This window comes from Buceros rhinoceros, unplaced genomic scaffold (genome assembly GCF_000710305.1).
Source record: "Buceros rhinoceros silvestris isolate BGI_N320 unplaced genomic scaffold, ASM71030v1 scaffold26292, whole genome shotgun sequence".
Classification (NCBI taxonomy): domain Eukaryota; kingdom Metazoa; phylum Chordata; class Aves; order Bucerotiformes; family Bucerotidae; genus Buceros; species Buceros rhinoceros.
In genome coordinates, this window is record NW_010398746.1 from 7,830 (window position 1) to 11,191 (window position 3,362).

The window sequence follows — 3,362 nt, forward strand, 5'->3', positions numbered from 1 at the left end:
CTCTGAGCACCCTGCTCTGGTTGCAGATGTCCCTGCTGACTGCAGGGTGTTGGACTGGGTGAGCTTTAAATGCCTCTTCTGAACCAAACCAGTTGATTATTCTACAATTTAAACACACTGGAGAGATCATCTGCAATTGCTGCTTCTTTCTAGGACTGGCTTTGTCCGGGCTGGGAGCGTGATGCACCTCAGGGAGCAGCTAACAGAAAAGGGCCAGTGTTCAAGCTTTACCAATGCTGAGAAAGGTAACGTGCTCTCTGGGTCCTTCTCCCGGCTCCTTTGCTGTGTGCCACTGCATCCAGTCACCAGACTGACGTCATTGTGTGCTTCCTCCCCACGTGTCCATTAATACACCTGCTGTGTCGTTCCTGTATGTGAAATTGCTCATGTGAAATATTTTTAGCTTTTAAAATGCTGCTTTCATCTGAAATTTGTCCCGAAGTGTGATGGAAAGACGGGAATTGCTGACTGTCTTAATGGGTGGGAGCCCTTGACCCTTACACCTGGAGTTACACCCTGATAGTCCAGCCATGATGTCCCTGCTTGAGTAATTTCTTTGAATCACAGAATGGTTTGGGATGGAGGGACCTTTAAAGCTCACCCAGTCCAGCCAGCAGGGACACCTGTAACTAGAGCAGGTTGCTCAGAGCAGAGAGGAAGCTCTGTGTGAAGGGAATTTAAATGAGGCAAATTTCCTTGACCCTTACACCTGGAGTTACACCCTGATAGTCCAGCCATGATGTCCCTGCTTGAGTAATTTCTTTGAATCACAGAATGGTTTGGGATGGAGGGACCTTTAAAGCTCACCCAGTCCAGCCAGCAGGGACACCTGTAACTAGAGCAGGTTGCTCAGAGCCTCAAGCTCCAACCTGACCTGGCTCTACTTGTCCTCCCAGCACTCCCGGGGCTCCTCTGGCCCCGCTGCAGCAGCTCCGTGTCTCTGCTGTGCTGAGGAGCCCCGAGCTGGAGCCAGCCCTGCAGGGGGGTCTCCCCAGAGCAGAGCAGAGCGCAGCAGAGGGGCACGATCCCCTCCCTCCAGCTGCTGCCCACGCTGCTGGGGATGAGCCCAGCACACGGGTGGCTTCTGGGCTGTGAGTGCACGTTGCCGGCTCATGCCCAGCTTTACCCCCCCAGCACCCCCAAGTCCTTCTCCTCAGGGTTGCTCCTCGTCCACTCACCCCCAGCCTGTGTTCGTGCTTGGGGTTGCCCTGATTCTGGTGCAGGACCTTGCCCTTGGCCTTTTTGAACTTCATGCAGTTCACAGAGGCCGCACCTCTCCAGCCTGTGCAGGTCTCTTGATGGAGACTGTCCTACAGGCGTGTCGACTTTTGCTGAGATTATCTTGTCTTTGAGTTGTGCTAAGTTGTTTGAGGTTCCTTAAAGACTGTTGTCTGGTTACAGTAAAACATAAACCAGCTACAGCTGAAACCCTCCAGTCTCTGGTTGCATCATCACGTTCCCATCCATGCACAGCAAGGCCCTGGGTGTGACCGATGCTTTTCTCTCACCTTCCAGATCCCGAGGAGTTCCTCAATCTCATAATGCACCAGATCCTGGGGATAGAACCTCTCCTGCGACTGCAGTAAGTTTCCATATCAAAGCAATTCCATGTACCCGGGCCAGACTCATGAGTTACTCACCTCACGATCGCCGGGTGTTACACGCACCTTTTCATCAGGGCTTTGGAGGCAGAGCTCAGCGTGCAGCAACTCTCTGCTCTCCATATGATGTTCTTTGTTGTGATCTTGTCCCCCAGGAAAAGCCTCTCCCCTGGAGGTGCCACCTTCAGAAATTGGTGATAAAAGCCTTGTGTCATCCTCAGGGAGTGGTTTGAGAAATGTAGTGTCTGGCTTCAGCGCAGGGCCAGCCGTATCTGACAGCCTTTGGGTGCGTTTGGGCTGCCTCCAGCCTGTCGAGCTTGGCCCAGATCCTGCAGCCTCTCGAACAGGGAGTTCAGGGATGCAGTCCCAGATTTTTCAGGACTCCACAAAGATGATGAGAGGCTGGAGGAAGCCAAAAATAACTGCGCTGTTCCAGAGCATAGAAGGGGATTGTTTGGTTTCCATGCTCCTTTGTGGAGACGTCAGTCAAGGCGCAGAGCATGGAGTGCTCGGAAGGGCTGAGCACAAAGCCAGCTCTGTGCCTCAGCTCCCCCATGGAGGGTCAGCTGAATGAAGTCCTTTCTCCAGGCTGGGGGGGACCTTCCGCACACACAACTCACCTCTTGAACGCACCGAGTTTTGCTCTGTGGCTTTTCTATGTGCCGTTATAAATAGATCTTCCATCATCTGGGAAGTTTGCTGATAGTGCAGTTGATTTGAAAAAATATTGAAGTGTCTTTGAATATTTACATCGACGAGGGGAAACTCGGTGTTGCTTATAGGAGCAGGAGGGATGATGAGACTGAAGATAGTGCTTGCATCTCTTCTCATGGCATATATTTATATTTAGTATTTCTGGGTGGTAGAAGTGCTTTGTGTCAGCACCAAGCAGCCCTTGGGCCCAGAGGCTCTTGCAGGACAAACCTGGTATGTCCTCTGGGCTCTCTGATGTTTGCGGCACCACCTAAAAAAGCCCCATGATCACTCCTTGCAGGTCAGGAGACCGGGAGCAGGACTGTTACTGTTACCAGATATTTATGGACAAACAGGAGGATCTGGTGGTTCCCAACGTGCAGCAGTTAGTGGAACGCTCCTTCCTGTCCTCTGAGCTGAAGCTGGTGGAGGTGAGCCCAGCTACCTTCCACGTGTGCTGCTGCCTGCTGCCTCCTCCTTCCTTTCTCCCACCTACCTGGGCCTGCCAGCAAGGCTGTGGTGGGTCTAGTCTTACACCCAACACTGTGAAGCAGCAGGACAGAGCACGAGAGAGAGGTCTTGGGGGATCTGGCAGAGTGACTCACAGAATTGTCTTGGTTGGAAAAGACCTTCAAGATGATTGAGTCCAACCATCCCCCCAGCACTGCCAGGTCCCCACTGACCCCTGGCCCTCAGCACCACCTCCACACGCCTGTGCAACCCCTCCAGGGATGGGGACTCCACCACTGCCCTGGGCAGCCTGGCACAGCCCTGCACAACCCCAGCAGGGAACAAATTGGTCCTCAGGGACAACCGAAACTCCCCTGATACAACTTGAGGCCATTTCCTCTCCTCCTGTCGCTTGTTCCTGGGGAGAAGAGACTGACTGCCCCCTCGCTCCAACCTCCTGAAATTCAGGGAGTTGTGGAGAGCCAGAAGGTCTCCCCTGAGCCTCCTTTTCTCCAGGCTCAACCCCCCCAGGTCTCTCAGCCGTTCCTCAGTGCACTTGTGCTCCAGACTGTGCATCGGCTTTCCTGCCCTTCTCTTGACACGCTCCCGCCCCACCCC

The 3,362-nt window shown here is 53.6% G+C and overlaps 1 protein-coding gene across 1 annotated transcript in view; it reads left to right on the plus strand.

Annotated features, from left to right (window-relative positions):
* Positions 1-3,362, plus strand: part of LOC104489111 (ubiquitin carboxyl-terminal hydrolase CYLD-like) — a 12,121-nt gene that overhangs the window by 6,968 nt on the left and 1,791 nt on the right. Inside the window, exons 8-10 of the mRNA XM_010131227.1 lie at positions 154-245; positions 1,516-1,582; positions 2,596-2,725. Of these exons, the coding sequence (XP_010129529.1) occupies positions 154-245; positions 1,516-1,582; positions 2,596-2,725 (289 nt within the window). The remainder of the gene's footprint in view (positions 1-153; positions 246-1,515; positions 1,583-2,595; positions 2,726-3,362) is intronic.